General features: G+C 42.0%; 1 protein-coding gene across 7 annotated transcripts in view; it reads left to right on the top strand.

The window, feature by feature from the left end:
- Nucleotides 1–939: 939 nt before the first annotated feature.
- The window catches only part of SFSWAP (splicing factor SWAP), a 161023-nt gene continuing 144413 nt past the window's right edge, over nucleotides 940–17549 (top strand). For 5 of the 7 annotated variants that reach the window (XM_060249084.1, XM_060249086.1, XM_060249087.1 and 2 more), the window contains exons 1-4: nucleotides 940–1273; nucleotides 7599–7768; nucleotides 8364–8498; nucleotides 15427–15515. In XM_060249084.1, the coding sequence (XP_060105067.1) occupies nucleotides 963–1273; nucleotides 7599–7768; nucleotides 8364–8498; nucleotides 15427–15515 (705 nt within the window). In that variant the 5' untranslated portion in view covers nucleotides 940–962. Of the gene's footprint in view, nucleotides 1274–6988; nucleotides 7769–8363; nucleotides 8499–15426; nucleotides 15516–17549 lie in introns of those variants that run through there. The other 2 variants (XM_060249088.1, XM_060249089.1) reach the window with 2 other exon arrangements.

Genomic DNA, 17549 nt, shown 5'->3' with positions numbered 1-17549 from the left:
TGGCAAACTATAATGATGATAAGTTACCTCTTGAGTAACTATGCCCTCTATTTACATCCAAAACTAACAAAGCCAGAATGTTACCCAGATTCATGGCACTTCACACCTATGACATCAATCTGCTTTTTATCACCCTCCAATGTTTTTTCAGCCCAGTTAACAACATTAACTAACAAACACAGACCCCAATTTGTGATTCTTTTAATCTGCTAAAAACATTCCCAGGATTCTACATACCAACTCACTGCCCGTTTATATTAAGAACCACTGCTTGCCATTCCAACTCTGTCTGATGAAGTCTGCTTAGAGCATACGAAAGCTTACATTCTGAATAAAACTTAGTTGGTCTTAAAGGTACAACTCGTCTACTGCTTTGAAACTAAACTAAGATAGCAGCCTTCTTATTAAAAAGACATTATTTCAAAGACACACAATAATGCACTTTCAAAATGCATTTTGCCAGCCCACACAACAAAATCCAGTTGGAAAGTGCATCAAAAGTGGATTGAATGTGCATTTGTGTGTGTGAGAGATCACACAGCCTATGAAGGTTTTCAACCCTAAAAACGACCTTTGGACATGAGCCCTTCAGCCGCTCCTTCAGAACAGCCTTACTATTCTCTCCGACACTTTCGTCACTGCTTTCTCCGATGCCCCCTTTTCTTCCGCACCGTCCTAAAACCCAGAGCGCTTCCCACTTTTCCCTCATCTCAGCCACACTGATTTATCCTTCAACCCGCCCTGGATTCCCCCCCCCCTTTTCCATCTGCTCGTGACGAATCTGCCGAGGCGAAACGCGACCGCCCTTGGCCGGCCGGATTTCCCTCCGCGGCCGGAAGTGCCCGTCCGCCATTTTGTCTCGGGGCAATGGCGAAGCTGAGGGGAGCAAAGCGGTGAGAAGGAGAAGAGAGGAAGCGGCCCGGCAACTCGAGCCTTCGGATTCCTTCGCGCGCCTCGTCTCCATGTACGCCGGGCGAGCGAGCGCCGCGTCGGCGGGGACGGCGGAGGCCAGGCCGGCGACGCCGCCGCGGATGATGCTGGCAGGAGGAGCCGCCGGCGGGGGAGCGCTCCCGGTTGCGGCCTGCTCCTCCGCCGCGGCTGGGGGCCCGGCTAGCGGCGAAGGTGGCGGCGGCAGCGGCGGAGGAGGCCGCGTGGAGTTGCTGGTCTTCGGCTACGCCTGCAAGCTGTTCCGCGACGACGAGAAGGCGCTGCAGCAGGAGCAAGGCCGCCACCTCATCCCTTGGATGGGCGACGCCTCCATCATGATCGATAGGTCGGTGCCCCAAAGCCCCCCCGCCCGCTTCTTGCTTCTCGTGACGGGAAAGGGGGGGGGGGTAAGGGAGGGGGGAGAAAACCGCCGCGGCGCGAGCGACCCTCTGCCAGGCAGGACCCGAGGAGGGGGGAAGGGGACTCGGGGAGGGGAAGGGGGCCGCCACAAGAGGGGCTGTCAAATATTTGTACGCATTCAAAAGGAGCGGTGGACGATAAGGGCGTGATCCCCCCCCCCACTCCCCCACCTCGTGCCAGCGCCGAGAAATTACTATGTCACGTTTGGCTCGTGTACTGCTGTGCGAGGGATTTCGAGCTGGTTTAGAAGCAGGCGCTGCGCTGGTCCCTGGTTTTGTGCAAACTGTTGCATGTGTGTAGATCCAAGTAGGCAGCCCTGTCGGCCTGAAGGAACAGAACGAAGCGGTAGACAAGTGGCACCGTTAAGACCGACTAAGTTTCGTTCGGAATGAAAGCTTTCGTAAGGCTCGGAGCAGACTTCGTCGGACAGAACTGGAACGGCAAGCAGCAGTTCTTAATATAAGTGGGCAGTGAGTTGGCATGTAGAATTATGGGAATGTTTTTAAGGAACGTTAAGCCGCGTGGAATGGAACTCCCATCAACCTTACAAAGAAACTTGCACAGGTACAGACTGATATTTCCTTTCTTAAAAACATTCCCATGATTCTACATACCAGCTCACTGCCCACTTATATTAAGAATTGATGCTTGCCATTCCAGTTTTGTCTGATGGAGTCTTCTTAGAGCATACGAAAGTTTACATTCTGAATAAAACTTAGTTGCACAGCAGCCAAGAAGGTCAGAGCGCCTGCTCCGGCTGCAACGCCACTGAGGATGTTCTCCACAGCTGAGAACGAAACGTCTGGAAGGAAAACTTTCTCCAGTAGAACACGGCACTTGAGCCCGAAAGATTCTGCAAACCCTAATGATATTACCAGCCGTGAAAACCTGAAATCTTTGAAAACTTAGTTGGTCTTAAAGGTGAAACTTGTCTCCTGCTTTGTTCTGTTGTATGTGTGTGTACATTCTGAGTGGCTGACTGAAATGTGTGTGAATATCAGGGCTTTTTTTGTAGCGTACAGTAGGTCCTGTAGGAAGAGCCCTGTAAGCTCTTGGAGAATTGGCTACATCAAGGGTGTGTGCCCCTAATATGCAAAGGAGTTCCTGCTACAAAAGAAAAGAAAAGCCCTGCTTGATGGTGAGCGTCAGGACTTTTTTTTGTAGCAGGAACTTCTTTGCATATTAGGCCACACACACCCTGATGTAACCAGTCATCCTGGAGCTTGCAGTAGGTCCTGTACTAAAAATCCTGTAAGCTCTTGGAGGATTGGTATATCAAGTGGGTATGGCCTAATATGTAAAGGAGTTTCTGCTACACCCCCCCCCCCAAAAAAAACCCCGTGTAAAACAAACACATATATGTGATGGAAGTTAATTTTATGGCCTAAGGAAGAAAGTAAGAGGTTTGATTTTTTAAAAGACAATTGTTTAAAATCCTTAAATGTATGTGTATGGTTTTATATGTATGTATACATGCATGTGTATATATATGTATGTACATGCACACATTTATTATAAGAATTTATTTTCTGTTTGGGTCACTTACAGTACATGTGAAGATAGATATGTCCTCCTTGGAACATTTTTCAATATATGTGTCTGTGAATGTGTTTAAGTGTGTGTGTGTGTGTGTGTATGTATGTATTTACTTATTTTGCCAGCCTGAATTGTTCTGACTAGCCCAAGGTCATAAGAGCTTGGAAGCTAAGCAAGGTCAGCCATGGGTAGTTCTTGGATGGGAAATCACCGAGGAAGTCCAGGATTAATACACAGAGGCAGGAAATGGGAAATTACCTCTTCTCATCCCTTGTATTGAAAACATGCGTCCATGGTCCTGGAGCTGCCATGCATCTGTTGTGACGTGACATATTTATGTACATGTGGATAGGAATATATGTGTGTGTGTGTATGTGTGTGTATATATATATATATATATATATATATATATATATACACACACACACACACACACATATAATTTAATATATAGAGGTTTGGAATGAGCTGCCACCAATATGTGGATAGTGTGGCAACCTTGCCTGGAGACAGTTCTGGAATGGATGAGGGCTGACTAACTGAAACTTAATTCTGACAGAACAGAGGTACTACTGGTGGGGAAAGGTTGAATGTCTCCTGTGCTGGATGTGGTTGCAGTTGCCTAAAGGATGCTGCTGGACCTGGGCCTCCTGTTGAATAGACAGGTGACAGTGGTGGCCGGGGCACTGTCCACTGGCTTTAACTGAAGATGATGAACCAGCTTTCAGATGAAAGTCTTTGCAACAATGCTGCTGCTCTTGAAGAGCATCCAGAAGCTACAGTGGGTACAGAATGCTAGGACCAGAATGTGTGTTAGAGTGAGTCATTGGTACCATGTCACTACAGTCTTGTTCCATAAATCCCAGCTGCTGATCTGCTGCTGAACCCAGTTCAAGGTCTGGGTGTTCACTATTTTGCCTTTTGGACAAGCATACTTTAAGGATTGTCAACTCCATTATGAACCTACCGTGCCAGGCACGTTTGGAAGGCCCTGCTTTGGGTGCCCCCATCATCTGAGGCCAGACAGGTAACAGCCTCAGGAAGACCCTTTTTGATTGTGATGCTAAAACCTCCACAGTTTGATTTGTATGTTCTTTCTATTGTTGTCTTCCACCAGCATGCAAAGACTTCTTTGTTTTCATTGACATTCCTCCTCTGACCATTGTTGGTCCTCTTCCCTAGTTGTGGCGTTATTTATATATTTTATTGCTGTTATGATGTTGACATGTTTTGGTGTTTGCCTCCTTGAAGACTGCTTGGATGGAAAGATTTTAGATGAATTTACACACTTTTGAGTGCGTACATATATTTGTACATATATAAAACATAGGATAAAGTTGTCCACTCTAAATTTCCATTGTGACTTCTGTTCTAAAACAATCTAGCTCTTGTGCCTCGTGCAGTTGCCTGTGATGAAGAACAAAGTTAACAATGGAGTTCTTCCTTAGTGGAGAAAGGGGGAAAATATAAAAACTTTCCATTTCTGAAGTTCAGCATGTTAGGATACTGTAAAGAGACAAATGAACAGGACCAATAGAATTAGTAACTTAAAAAAATAATGCTTCTGTTATTGTGTCTTTATCAGCAGCTTCAGGTACCAGCAGTTAAGCAGGAGAAACTTTTCCCATTATTGCTGCCCCACTTCTCTCTCTCAATTGGCAGGGGTACTGCCTTGTGTAGCAACCTGCCACAATGAACCTTTTCCATCCATGGAGGCAGAATGAAAATAGATGATGCAAAAAACCTTCCCTGATCATTTTTTGCTATCTAGCTGCTGATAAAAACACAGGAGCAGAGCAGATTGAATTTAAAAATGCCAGAGGTCTGAGGCTTGTAACCTGTGCAATAGTAAAAGGGCCTTGGCCCTGATTAAAGGGCCTCTGTCCTCCTCCATCCTCTTTTCCTGCCTGGCAGAGGGTTATTGTGTTACTGGGCCCACCCCCTTTGCAGGTGGAGACAATCTCCTTTTCAAACCAAACTTCATAATGACTTCTCTTAGTAAAAAGAGGCTGACTTTTTTGTATACTTGTGGAAGAACAAAATGACATATTGTGGGGTTTTTGTGGATTGTGTATAGATTTGTAAATTAATCCTGGCTAGTGGTGCCGTACTTGATAGCCTTTGGTGCTGCTTTCCTGTGACATATCTGGGATGTTTTGTATACAGACAGGCCCACTTCAGCTTTTGGCAAGGCATGCTGCACTATTAATGATGGGCTGTGCAGCTTAACTGTTGAAGGTGTTTCACCTGCAAGTCATTGAGCATTGTTCTCTTACATCATATTTCAGTTGGGCTTTTCCGTCAAGGCTGTCTGCGTGACTTGCACCATAACAGCACTGGGAGGCAGGATCAGCCGTGACATAGCCAAGTTCCTTAAGGCTGCACATTGAGGTTTATGGTTGTCAGAGAGTTGATTCTGGGGTTCCTGTGTCCAAGTCCAACATTTTCGATACGTTAACCGTGGTGGTAATTAAAAATGTGTCTGACATGATGTAGGCTAGGTGTACTTGTTAACTCATCCTTGAGTGACTGCAGTTGCTCCCAGAGTAATTTGTGGACTACTTACCTTTGTGATGGATTGTAGGATTTTGTTAAGAGACTTGAAATCTTGATTTTTGGTCATGAAATGGAAATCCTGTGAGTTTGTGGTTTGGTGGCTATTACAGTTTAAGCAAAACCTTGTAGATATTTTCTGGTTGTATCAAGCTGAACTTTATTGCTCCGTGTGATTGAATAAGCTTTCAGTATGAAGCTTTGACGCTGTGTAGTTTGCTGTTTGGCTGGGTAGGGAATCTGCAAAGTGGGACTGAAATCATGTCATTTCAGTCTCGGTAAGGTTCTACATGATCTCAGTGGAGGAGGCTCTGAAGGGCTTTGGTTTGAAAAGGAGCAAGTGGCATATTGTAGGTGTTTGCTCTTTCCATTTATCTTCCACACACATTTTGCCAGTTAGCAATAATTTCAGACTTTGAACTGGGGAGGACCCCAGTTTTTATGATGATGTAAATATACCATCATTAATATCACAAGGCAGGCTGGACTGAGGAATTGTCTTACAGTAGGGCCTCAAAGAAGTTAGGATATCTGTAGAAATTCTGCTTGTGTATAGTAAAATGGTATGGAACTAATCAATACCTTATTTTTGCTGCTTGACCAGACAAGTTTTTCCAGTTTCTAGTATTTGTGCTGAGTGGTAAATTGAAGATTGGTTTGGAGAACTTAGTTACAGAGGTTGACTTGTAGTTTAAATTTAACGGCCTTGTTTGGTACTTCAATATCCATGAAATAAATCAGTGGGAGGTTTATATGTGCTACAAACACTTTTTAGAAAAACCTTCCCCTTTTCTGAAGGTGTAGTGCAGACTAAAAGCTAGTAAAGAATGTCCTTTTGATTTTCTGCAGCCATAGTTCGGAATGAATTGGCTTGACAAATGGTGGGAGCAAACTGTACATATGCACATGGATCTTTAAACCAGTTAATCTACATTTGTAAATTAAGGAGGTTTAACAAGTGTGATCTTAACCACAGTGTTGAATTGGTTTAATGTATGCATTAAATTAGAGGAGGAAAAAGAATCAGGCTCTTGAATATGGTGGAGATATTTGAAAGCTTTCTTGAGCCCTTCACTAATTGCTATATTTGGAAATCCAAATTATCCTGAGCAGTTCAGAAGAATTGTTAATTGTTCTGCAGAAGTAAACCTGGAATTGAAAGATTCAAGGCAAAAATTCTTACGGGAAATACTTTTTCGGTTAGCAAGACTGAAGTGCTGCTTGCAGTGTTTTTGAATTGACCCGCTGTCAAATTTTCGATGCAAGATTAGTCCAAGATCGGTGGAATTTGGCTTCTCCATCAGCTCACTTTTTCCTGATCTCAAGGAAAATACCAAACTAGCCTAATAACTAGTCAGTGAATTAAACTGACCCTGTGGATGAGTCCCTAGATGTTACCACACTGCTTGCCAACATAAAGATTTGAGGCTGTTCTGCAGTTTACAAGTTTGTCCTTGCCTGGTCACCTGCAAGTGTTTTTCACTCGCTCCAGGTGACTAGCTGAGAAGCCAGAACTAGACAGGATGCCTAGTTGCAAGGTTTTTAAATGCCTCTGAGCATTTTTTTGTAACTTCGAAGATGAACCTCCTTAAATTGCACATTTATGTTACTGTTCCTATGTATGTGTGTCTCTCTATCACATAACCCAGGACTTCTTTCCTCAGCCGTATGGCTAGGGGCCGAGCCTAGCCATGATTTTACCTCCAATGGACGCAAGTTTCTTTGGTGAAGATTTCTCCTGAGAATTCGAGGCTAGCAGAAAGAAGCGAGGAAATTGCCACCGTTTGGTTCTTACGGATAGGTATTTATGTATTTGGGTTTGTGTAAATGTAAGCTATTTTGACTTTCCAGGAAAAAAAAAGTGTTTTGGCAAGGGAGTTTTGAATGGTTGAACCATAAACGGTAAGAACGGTAAAGGAATCGTTTCCTCTTTAAATTAAGTTATTTTGCTTTTAATCATACTAGTCCTTTAATGGGGAGCCAAGACCTTTTTTTAAAAAAAATAAAAAAAGAATTTTATAGTGGGCAAGAAGTGATTAGTCAGATTAAATTAGTCTGAAGTTAACTGAATTTTTTTTTTCAATTTTATGTGGTAAGTATTTGTGTCGTGGCAGAAACCCAAGTCCAAAGTTTTTCCACTGACCATTCTTTTCGTGTTGCAGGTATGATGGGCGTGGTCACCTACATGACCTTTCTGAATATGATGCTGAGTATTCCACATGGAACAGAGATTACCAGTTGTCTGAAGAGGAGGCTAGAATAGAAGCCCTCTGTGATGAAGAGAGGTATTTAGCCTTGCATACGGACTTGCTTGAGGAGGAGGCAAGGCAAGGTATTGCTCAAGGATAACTTCCGGAGTTAGAACACATTTAATTGAAAATTTAAAATTAACTTTTTATTTTTTAAAAAAAAATTAAACTTGTTCCCACTTATTTTTATACTCACTCTTTCTGATATTATTTTGACAGTACCCAGTGGATTCGAAAAACAGGCGTCTTTGCGTATCTGAGAGGACCTCAGGATAGTTTATATATAGAGCCACACAGAAATTGCCCGACTTTTGAGGGCAGACTGAGAACTGAGACACTTTTAACTGTTCTTCTTTAACAGTATTGTATGAATGAAAGTCCATGTCTTTGTCTTTGTTTGAAGTAAGAACGATTAACTCTTAAGACACTTATCTCGGCAGGAAAAAAAAATGATCAACACAAAACATGTCTTCTGCCCCCTTTCCTTTTGGGTTCTCAGTAACTTGTTGGCAGAAGTCTCAGTACCTACAGCTGACTCACGTGGTGAACTTGTTTTAATGTTTATATTTGGATGTTAGGCGTAAACCCTTAACATACTTTCTGTTGTTTTTTTTTTAAACTCAAACTGTAATTGAAATGCGTCCATTTTTTAATTGAATTTTACATTTTTGTTCCAAGAGGAAGAATACAAGAGGTTGAGCGAAGCTTTGGCGGAAGATGGCACCTATAATGCAGTGGGATTCACTTACAGTAGTGATTATTATGATCCTTCTGAACCCACTGAGGAGGAGGAACAGCCTTCAAAAGCAAAATGTAAGCAATTCTATAAATTAAGAGGGCAATAAACTTATTCTTTGTTCAGAAATAGCACTTTCCAGCTCAAATTGTGATTTGTAACTGGAGTTTGGGGAGGGGATGCTTTCCAACGTAATTTGTAAAATGCAGTCTGTGCCTGCTGGCAGTGTCTTGCTGAGACTTTATTATGTAATGGCGTCAAAGGAGAAGTGTGTCCACCTGAAGAGACACAGAGGGTAGGGATAAACTCCTTCCTAACAAGGCAAGGTCAGAGAGGTGCCCTGTGCACCTGGGGTGGTGTGTCTGCTGATTACATTAAAACTTTTTAGCAAGGTTTAATGTATTTCTTTTGCACTGGCCTTCTGCCGTTAGCGCCCAAGACAGTTTACAGTACTGAAAAGCAGTACAGACAAATATACAATGAAGGTGATAGCATGAAATTTAAAAACCAAGTGTGCCAGACACACACAAAGGAAAGAAAGCAATGGAGAAGGCAAAGTTAAGAGTTGAGAAGAATAATTAAGATGAAACTGTGTCAGAGGCCCAAGAAAATGGAAAAAAGCTTTCCCTGCCACATGACTGCAAATTGTCATTGGGGCTAGTTATATTGTCTCGGTTTCTCAGAAGCACGTCGCTATCATAGAGGAGGCTTTCTCTGTGGTCACCCCTCCTTTTCGTGGTTCTTGTTTTCTTTGGTGTCTTTCCTTGGGATCTTAAATTGGACCTGTGAATCGCTAATCTTTGTCTCCTCTGTTGCTTGCTTTTTTTCTTGATAATGTGAATGTAAGTCACAAAGAGCTCTACCTTTTTAAAAATTATGCTTAGGGAAGCCCAAGACTTTTGTTTGTGTGTTTTAACTTAGGGAGGCTGAATGTGAGTATTGATGGGCTAGAGTAGTTTTCTCAAATTTTCTGATTTTTTGTGGTTAGTATACAGAAAATGTGCATGCTATGTTGGAGGTGCTCATAGGTTTAATTAAGCCACATAATTGGCAAGGATTTTAAAATGAAGCCTGCATATCAAGGTTTCATAAACACAAGAGTTCTTTTTGCTGAATTAAGTGATGAATAATTTATTGCGATAAGCTAGAGCAGAGGTGACCAACGGTAGCTCTCCAGATGTTTTTTTTTGCCTACAACTCGCATCAGCCCCGGCCATTGGCCATGCTGGTTGGGGCTGATGAGAGTTGTAGGCAAAAAACATCTGGAGAGCTACCGTTGGCCACCCCTAAGCTAGAGAATTCTGGGAAAGGGTTTTTGATTGAATACAAGTCAATAATAAACCTTTTCAGAATTGACAAAGCATGTCGTCAGGATATATTTTCTTGCATGTGCGTTGCTATGTATGACCTTCCCCTCATTAATGCAGTTCATCATGTCATGTAGTCCTTTTAATGGTGATTTCATCAAGAATAACTATTGCACCTGTGCATTTGGTTGACACACTGCTTTTCTGCATTGGGGGGAAGGCAACAGGTGTTCAGTGTTCAATGCCATTATGTTGTAAATCTTGCTAATAGTATCTGGACTGGTTCTTGAACTGTGTTTGTCGAAGCGTCTTATTTGCTGATGAGGCTTGAATGACAGTTCAGACTTGGGTAGACCAGAGGCTAGATAAACGCCTCTGTTTGCATCTCTCGGCAGTAAGAACCCTCCCTTGTTAATTTTAGTCTGCCAGCCATGGAAGCATGAAATTCCGAAGCAACATTGATGACTTTACGGCTGCTGCATTAAGATTTTTAGCAGCCTGCATAGTCCCGACTAGTCTGATTAATTAGAGCTTGGGAGTTCAGTAGGGTTGGCTATGGTTAGTACTTGAGTGGGAGACCACCAAGGAAGTGTTGGGTTCTTATGCAAAGGAAGGCAGTGGCAAAGTTGTGACTGGACAGCAGGCAAGCACACAGTTATAGCTATTGAGAAGTTTTGGGGGCGAGCGGATTGGTTTCATTTGAATCTAGTTTTAGGTGACTGGGTTGGTTGGTTTTTATGTTGCAAGCTGCTTTGAGCAGTTTTTCTGAAGAGGCAGCCTGCTGTTCTTCTAAAGGAAGAAAGAAAGAAGACGTGACCAAACTCATGTCTCAAGTGCTACTGCATTCGTTGTAAGCCAAATGGGTGGGATTGGGAAAGTAACAAAGCACAATAGCGCTGTGGCGGGAATCTTTTGCCCTGCCGTGATGCATGCTTGGTGTATTCCAGTATTTCTTTGTGCTCTTTTCAAGAGAAGTTTTTGGGCACCCTGCAGGGGCCAACCTTTGGGAGTAGATGGATCTGATCAGTGTGTAGGCATTAGCCTTGTAGGAAGCACGGAAGCCTATGATTTCCATTTAAATGAGTTAAAACTTTAGAGCACCTTTTCCAAACCTCTAACAGTTGCAATGTACTCTCTTCCTGGGGGGGGGGGGTGGAAATTTAAGGAATCCTTTTATTCTGATGTCCAAAGATGCATCTGAACCAGGTCTTCTGCAGTTGCCAGCCTGCAAGTGGACAAAATCAACAACAACGGCACACATGCCTTCTCCGCTGTGAACCTACCTTATGAAATGGCCTGCCCGAGGAGGTCAGGAAGTTTCCTCTCCTGGCTTTCCACCAACTATGCAAAACTTGAATTATTCAAGAGGGCATTTCTGTGCAGGCAATATAGTCACAACTGTACTAAATGACTCGCAGAGTTACTTAAATAAATTATTAGCTACTGTGGTCTATACTAGTGTATTCGGCTTGCCAAAAGTAGGATCCTACCATGTGATTTTTACATCATCTAATGGTAAGACTTATGCTTTGCTTCAGTTCCGGTTTTAGATTGGTTTGGTTTTACTCCCCTCATCCTTTGTATTGTTTATTGAACACCCCATCATGTCGATTGTATTGACTCGCTCTGTGTGATCTGCCTTGACTCCAAGTGAGAATAGCGGGCAATAAATGGCATAAATAAAAATAAAACAAATAGCAGATGGTTTTTTTTTAAAGTGTGACAGCATAATCATTCCGGAGCCTGATAGTACCTTCAAGTTGGAAGTCAGCATGACCGCCATACAACATTGGGTCTCATAAAATCAGTGCATGGCCTCCTGTGAAGGAAGGTGATTGTTGCTTTTGCCCTCCTGCATGTATGGCTTATTCAGTCACTCAGAACACAAAGTGCCAATAAAATTACCCACCTCTGTAGGAGCTGACAGGAAGCCCAGAGCAATTAGGCACAGCAACAGCTTTCTCCTGCAGAGCGAGTATTTTGGGGGCTCACGAGAGCTTGTGATTTGCTGCATCACGCTACCAGTTCTTTCAGAGCACCTCACTGTACTCTGACATACAGGTTCAAGAATTGCTGGATTACAGAACTCAAGTTACGTAATTAGCAAAATTTTAAGAAGAATATGTTTTACTCTGTTGGCGGCTTTCTTAAGCAATTGGGAAAATAACCTGGTGTTTCTCTTAAGTGTGAAAACTTTATGCTAAACAATATTTATTGCATGAGTTTTTCTGACGTTTTCTTTTGCAAATTCTCTTTAAGATTATAAATAACTGTGCGTGTGAGATGGTGATGGGCATGTATTTGAATTGGTAATGTGTGACCCATGACCAGCCTGAAACAAAGTTTTCCGCTTTAAAAACGTGCCTGTTCTGGAGTCTTCTGGAGGTGATCCTTATTTGCCAAAGATTACCAATTGGCTGTTTTAAGTAATATCGCCCAATTGATAGAAATGTGTTACAACTTTGTTTCAGTGCAATGTAGAAGCAGAATATTCTTTGGGAATGATGCTATGGAGGATATTGAGCCATCCATTTTGCATTCATTATGAAGGTTAGGAGAAAGTGACTGGTTTAAATTTGAGTAAGACCTGCATGTTTTGTTCTTGCCAAATCAGCTATGAAGGATGCATAAGGGAATTGGCCAGTTTTCTAAGCAGTTCAAGCTATCCAAGTGCTAATTGGGGACTGAGTTGAATTCCAAACACCAGTAAATGGTACCTTGCTCATAGAGATGTGAAGGCCCAGGGCTTCTGAGGGAGCGGTGGAAAAATATATGAAACATTTTTGCTTTTGGCATGCATGAAATGCTTTTTAAGAGAAATTTTTATTCAAAACGGGGAGTGTGAAGATTTTTTAATGTAAGTTAATCTACAACACTAGAGATTAATAATTCCTGGTGCCCTGTAGACCTTTATGGTATTTTTAAAGATGCAGTTATTGCTTTCATGTGACTAATTTGATCTAATACACTATTAAAGAGGTCATTGTTTTCAATATATTTATTTTTTTAGTCGACTTGTATCCCGTCCTCTCCGCCAAAGCAGGTTCAGGGTGGCTCACATTAAGAGGGCACAGGACCAATATTATTAGACAAAAGATGAAAATACATCATAATTAAAACATATAAAACAATTAAATAAAACAATGGTAGGTGCTATTAGATCAGATATAGTGATGTATTAAAGATGCATTAAAGATGGCGGATACTACCAGCTCCATCGGTGCTTCTAGTCTGTATATGCTTCTAGTCCTGTTGAGATTATAGGATACAGTTTCTGGCCAAATAATGAGTTTATTTTACCTACTACTATTTTTGTTTTTTGTTATCAAATGACAAAAACTAATATATGTACCAAATTAGCATAGATTCTAGCAGTTTTCAGAGCTCTCTCTCTCTCTGAAATAGGTTGTTTTTGCAATTTTTTAAACTTACACTTTTTATATTTTACAAATAGGTTTAACAGTAAAATAAGTTATTGTTAAGTGCATAGGCATTTATCCTTTTCTCAAAACTGTTTTTTCCTCCCCTCTATCGCCTTAAAATTTCTAGAAATTGTGTATTTCTGCTTGTAAGGTTAGAAATGAGAGTCCCCCCTCCCACCGCTCCTGGTCACTCCTTGGGAAATTAAAAACACTTTCAGCCTTTAGTAATGAAAAGGCTCACCGTCATGTCAGATCTTGCAATGCGTTTGTGAAGTTTTCAGCACCACTGGAGAGAAGCAGATGTGCTTCAGGCAGATCATTAAAGTAGGCTCCCTGTAGTGAACTTTCTTGACTAGAAGTGTCTTCCAAAACACGTTTTTGTGGAGCATGTGGGTTGAAAGGCAGTTTTGCAGGAACACTTGAAAATATTGGGAAAGTGTAGGCAGTTAGAGCAGATGAAGGGATTTATCTTTTGCGGTCTGCAGAATTTGGGACAAAGCAGATCCTATACCGTTTTGCAGTTCTTTGGGTCTGTATCATTGCAAAACAAAATTTTACCATTTAAGCGGCAGTGTTATGCAGAGAAAGGTACACCAAAGCTTCATCTCTTGCATGTGTCGTAGGCATCTGTTATAACTTGCACAACCTGCTAGCTGGAGATTTCCCTGGAGGAAGTTTTCTGATACTGAAGTTAATTTCACCGAATTCATTCTTTAAGTCGGTTCCAGGTTACACAAAACTGCCTAACCTATGGTGAGACATGCTGTCCTGTTTTTAGAGATGGGAGCTTTTCAGAAAACTTTGAACTGGAAAATTCTTCATTGTCCTGAATCGGTTGCATCTGATTCAGCATGCTCACTTGATTTGTAATCAGTAAACAAAACTTTAAAAAAGAAAAGTCTACCATGGGAATTCCACATTCTCTGTAGGCGTCTGAGTAGTTTTATCCTCTGCAACGGGGAGGTGAGGGATTGTAGCAATTACAAGGAAAAGAGGTTTTCATTTATCACAAACATACATGATAGGTCTGTGTGTTGGGTCCTAACTGCTGCCAGTGGAAGGAACATGGATGTTGATTGTGTTCCTCTCCACTCCTGCGGCTGTTCTGGCCCCTGGAAATTAGATCCTGGGACTATGGGACCTCTGTCGTGGGCTTCAGAAGGCAGAAGGAAGGGTAAGAAGCAGCATCTCCTTTCCCTTTTCCATCTTCAGTTTCCTGTTGTCACAAAATCCTGGCCGCACCTGGCACTTTTGCAGGCAATAGCAAGGATCTAACCCTGTGTGTTTAAAAAAAGCAGCTAAGAGCAAGTATGGACCTTGCCTTGAGAAGGTACAAAGAAAGTACAGTTCCACTGTCTACTAATTTTGCTGCTGTATTTTTGTTCATTGTTTTTGTAAGACATTGTATCTTACATAAGTTTGACACTAGTGTATTAAGGACTAAGTACAGTTGTTCCTGAAAGCCTTGAGCTAGCTTCTGTGAGAAAGATCATGAATGTAAAGAGAGATGTAGTGACTGAAGGGGGTGACTGGGGGCTGGTAGTTTGCTTCAGAATATCAGATGAATGGCACGAACTCTCAAATGGTTTCTGTCCAGCCAGCAGGAGATAGCATTATATTGATATGGGGATGCGAAGTGTCTTTTGATGCATACACTCTCATACTGCTTCATACTATGTATGCTTTGAAGAGGATGTTATCTCTTACTAATTGGATCTGATCAAAGGAATCATCCATGCTGGAATGTTGCCGTTGTCAGAACCAGTAAACAACACTGGCAGAAAGCACAGGCTTGACGTAGTGGATTAACTGTTTTAAAATCCAAGGGTGTGTAATTTCCAGTATCTGTTTTTGTAAAGTTGTGTATTTCAGGTGGTCAAATTGAGTGTTTAATTAGTAAAAGCCACCTTCAGGGAACAATACATGCATTAAGGTATCTGTTGCATTTATGCACCTTCTGGTTAGATCATTGCTGTAGGTCTCAAACAGTTTGGACAGTTCTGTTGTAATTAAGCCCTTGCAAGGTTTTGGATCTGCTGTCATACAATCAGCAGAGCAAGCCTTATTTTTTTTTTGGGGGGGGGTGTTGTGTAGAAGGAGACTAACCATATGAAATGAAACTAGTAAAATAATATTTACATTTATATAACCACCTAAAATAGTTAGGGAGCAAATTTGTCCGATAAAAAGGCTAGGATTTCTGTTGTGTTTTGTGTATTTCTACTAAGAGTCCTAGGCTGTTTCTGTATTACAGTATTTCATCTTCTTACTTACAGTTGCTGCAACCACCATAGAAAACGTAGAAGAAAATGAAGAACCTTTTATTGCCCCCGCGGGATTGAATGTACCCTCTGATGTGGAACTGGTATGTGGTTTTTTATAATTCCGTATGTTGTATCAGTGGCATTAAGAAAAACAAAAAACTACTACCTGGAGTTTAATTTCCCTGAATGGTGCGTTGTGTTGGCAGAGTTCTAAACGTTAGTGTCAAAAAATATTGAAGCTTCTTATGCATTTTTTTTTGTCACAACTCATTCTCCTTCAACCAAACTTTTAAGTTTCAAAGATTAATGCAGTAACTCCCACAAGGCGTTCCAGGGCGCAACACTATGGTACAGGAGAATTGCTAGAATACTGCAAGAAATTACTGTAAATGCTCTTCTGAGGCCAAAGTGCCATCCATAGAGGAAGCTACCTGTCACATCTTTGATTCACAGCTGCCTGCCAGTCAGCAGACAGGAGCTCACACATAGCTTCCTGAATAATTAAGGTTTAAACAAAAACACTACAAGTATCAATTGTGCCATTAAAAAGATAGTGATGGAGGGCTTGTCAGTGCAGGCACAATGGAAGACTGCTGCCTCTAGCATTTGCTCAGGGGTTTTAATGGGAAAACCAAGTAGGTAGTAAAGTCGCCCCCAGGCAAGCCTCCAGGGGAGAGGGCATCCCAAAAGGGAGGTACCACCACGGAGAGAGCCTGTTTCTGGTCATCACCTCACTTCAGCAGCCAAGGGCAAAGAGAACTGGACCTAGAATCTTAGCTAAGAGGCTGCTGGACAGTGTGGAAGGAGGCAGTGCTTCCAATATCCTGGTCCTGAGGCATTGAGAGCCATAGAACCAGCACTATGAACTGTGTCTTGAAACAAGTGGGCAGCTAGTGCAGATCGTTTGGCTCAGAGGTGGTACGGTCACCAGCAGTAGCTTGGCCACCACATTTTTAGGCTACTTGAAAACTGTTCTGAAGCTTTAAAAGGAACCCTTTGCAGAGCCCATCATGATCTAACCTAGTATGATCAGATCATGGGTCACTCCAGCCATGTTCTGCTTTTCAAGGGACAGCCATAGTTGGTGTTTCACCTGGCGCTTTGTGTCACGGAGGAGGTGTTAGCTTGCAACTGCAGGTCAGGATTTAGTAGCAGCCTCAAGCACTCAACTTTGGAAGGAGTGCAAATGCTTCTCCATGCCAGGCTGGTGCCTCGGTTCTCAAGTGATTTTATCATTGAGCACCAGATCGGCTTAGGCTGTTCTTACTGTTATGTGCACTAAAAGGAAACCTTTTGGCTTAATAATAAAGCATCTCCTTTGCTTTCACAGTTTAGGAAACACTGTTCTGGAGTGTTCCTTGGATATTTGAAATGATGTAAAAATACGCATAACATTAAATTATAGCTATTTTCAAGATCTATGTTTCTGACAGAAATTCTGGGTAAAAGCGTTAGCCTGCTGTTAGATTGCCTACCTTAGCAGTGTGAAACAGATTAAAGATGTGAAATGTATTAACTTGTCGATGATGAGTTTTTAATTGAAAGCGTACTCCCCCAAATAAAGTACTGGATTCCACCATTTAACTGAATGCCCATGTTCTGGTGTCCTCCGCTTTTGTGTTAATTTAATGTTACTTTCTGTTTAATGTTGGAAACAATAATTCTGAAACATTTGTTGTTATGGGGATGGTTAGTATTATATATTAAAAATGGATTAATTCCCTGAAAATACTCAGGGGCGTTGAGCAATGAAATAATGTCAGTGGCACAGTTTGGGCTACTGTGTGGGAGGTGTAGACGAAATGTGAAAATACAAAATTATTTGTCCTGTTTGTTGCGCTTGAACCTCCTCTGAGCCTATCCGCATAATGGAGGTAAAGTTTGTGCAGGGACCTGCATGCGTAAAGTCCAGCACTCCCAGTCAGGCCTAGATTGTGTGGTCATTTCAGTCATTTAAAATCCAAGAAACCAGGGCTGATTTTGTAGTAGGAGCTCCTTTGCATATTAGGCCACACTTCCTTGATGTAGTCAATCCTCCAAGAACTTACAGGGCTCTTATTACAGGGCCTACTGTAAGCTCTTGGAGGATTGGCTACATCAGGGGTGCGTGGCCTAATATGCAAAGGAACTCCTGC

The sequence above is a fragment of the Heteronotia binoei genome, chromosome 11, assembly GCF_032191835.1.
Source record: "Heteronotia binoei isolate CCM8104 ecotype False Entrance Well chromosome 11, APGP_CSIRO_Hbin_v1, whole genome shotgun sequence".
Taxonomy (NCBI): Eukaryota; Metazoa; Chordata; class Lepidosauria; order Squamata; family Gekkonidae; genus Heteronotia; species Heteronotia binoei.
The sequence above is the reverse complement of the archived record's forward strand: the minus strand, read 5'-3'. Positions and strand labels throughout refer to the sequence as shown.